Source organism: Amphimedon queenslandica, unplaced genomic scaffold, assembly GCF_000090795.2.
Source record: "Amphimedon queenslandica unplaced genomic scaffold, v1.1 AMPQUscaffold_13474, whole genome shotgun sequence".
NCBI lineage: Eukaryota > Metazoa > Porifera > Demospongiae > Haplosclerida > Niphatidae > Amphimedon > Amphimedon queenslandica.
In genome coordinates, this window is record NW_003546290.1 from 156,301 (window position 1) to 158,081 (window position 1,781).

Below are 1,781 nucleotides of genomic sequence, written 5' to 3' on the forward strand. Positions count from 1 at the left end.
GATCTAGGAGTTTGGAACACGCTGTGTTAAAGTTAGTTTATGAAAGACAACATTCAGTTGTACAGAATGAATGGACAGACAGAAATGACAACTCATTACCTAGGCCAATAATATTATTAATGTAGTCTTGGGGCCAGACTATCATTAATGTATAACCATAATAGTCATGATCAAAGACAAAGGCAGTAGTTTTATACACATACATACAGTATCTCTCTGACTCACTTGTCATTTATCATCTTAAAAACAGAGACTGTGGAAGTGTGATCTTCTACTCCATGATACTGCCCATAGGTGGGGCTAGCTGTATTTATTATAGTACATGAAATCATCAAGATTCACTTGGATCATCATTGCAAGATCCATAAATCCCTCCCCTCCATATTATGTACATCTAGATCTATTATGCAGGTTATGGAGCACAGAAATGTGATCCAAGTGGAGTGAAAAGTGCAGTGAGCACTTCGCAATGGAAGCCATTGAGCTATTGCCAGTCATCTTAGCACAAGTGCCAATGCCTCTAAGACAGCTGACACAATATCTAAAATTCTAAATTCATAAAAACCAATGAAAATAATTAAGACAGCATTAAACTAAAAACAAACTAACTAAAGTCTAAACTAATAATAAAATCTACCTCAATGCACACACTCTAGTGCAAATAAAGAGAACTACACTACTGAAAACTACACTACTGATGTTCAAAAAATGATGCCATTTAGGTATCAAAACAATTTAGTTCATTGCTGGTCAAAAGAAGAAGTAGTATATGAGCTTGATTGGCCTTTAAGAACTTCTTCCTCCCACTTGTTTTGTTCCTGCCTTTTAACACTGAGGCTTTTCTTATACTCTTTCTCTCTAAAGTATCGCAATATCTCCTCTACCTTCTCTTCCAATTCATCAATCTTGTCATCTGTATCTTCTTCATCAATAAGACAACATGCTTCTTCTTGAGGAAAGAATCCAGTATTATTTTTAAGCATCTGTTAAATAAATAATACATGTGTAAATAGTATTATTCTTACATAAACTACAATTAACACTAATAATTGACATTTTAATGTCTAGCTATGACATTTTGTATGCCACATTATACCAAGAATGGATAATCCACTCTTGCTTATACTGAATGCTTTTGGAGTTTTGGTCTGCATGTTGCATATGAATTGTGCATTGAAATTACTAATTAGTCTGTTCATTTGATAGTTAATGCAATGCAAGATAACAAAATAATTTACCAAATCATAGACATATTTTTGAATTGCATTATGATCACCAATGTCAATACTATCAAGGTACAAAGAGTAATAGACATAATTCCACATGTTATGATCATTTTCAATATGTTTAGAGAAGCCCTAGAGACAGGAAAAAAATAAAAGAGATTACAATTTAAAATCATACTTCAGCTCTCCTTTCAAAATCATAGCTTGGAACATCACATATAAAGCACTTGCTTTTCTGATCAGTTTCTATGTTATTCTATATTAAAAAATTTAATATCATATTACATGTATATAGCATTTTATTTGAACTTACTCTTTCTTCTCTCAGCTCAGAGAAAGTATCCACTATAATACCAAAGACTATATTCAGGCCAATGGTAGTAACAATTATGAAAAATGAAATATCAAAAATGAGACGTGCTGTAAACACCCCAGCAGTAAAATTAGGAGCACTGCCATCTCTTTCAAATGGGATCAACTAAAAAAATACAGAAACAATAGATTTAAAAGATTTTCTAAAGCTTACTATTCCCAAATTATCAGTCAGACCGTATC

At 32.5% G+C, this 1,781-nt stretch overlaps 1 protein-coding gene across 1 annotated transcript; it reads right to left on the reverse strand.

The window, feature by feature from the left end:
• Window positions 1–538: 538 nt before the first annotated feature.
• LOC109580842 (uncharacterized) lies at window positions 539–1,775 on the reverse strand. The gene is made up of 5 exons (XM_019994399.1): window positions 1,753–1,775; window positions 1,540–1,704; window positions 1,405–1,482; window positions 1,239–1,358; window positions 539–983 (listed from the first exon to the last, which is right to left on the reverse strand). Exons 4-5 carry the CDS (start codon window positions 1,323–1,325, stop codon window positions 741–743), a joined length of 330 nt encoding a protein of 109 aa, XP_019849958.1. The 5' UTR covers window positions 1,326–1,358; window positions 1,405–1,482; window positions 1,540–1,704; window positions 1,753–1,775; the 3' UTR covers window positions 539–740.
• Window positions 1,776–1,781: the final 6 nt, after the last annotated feature.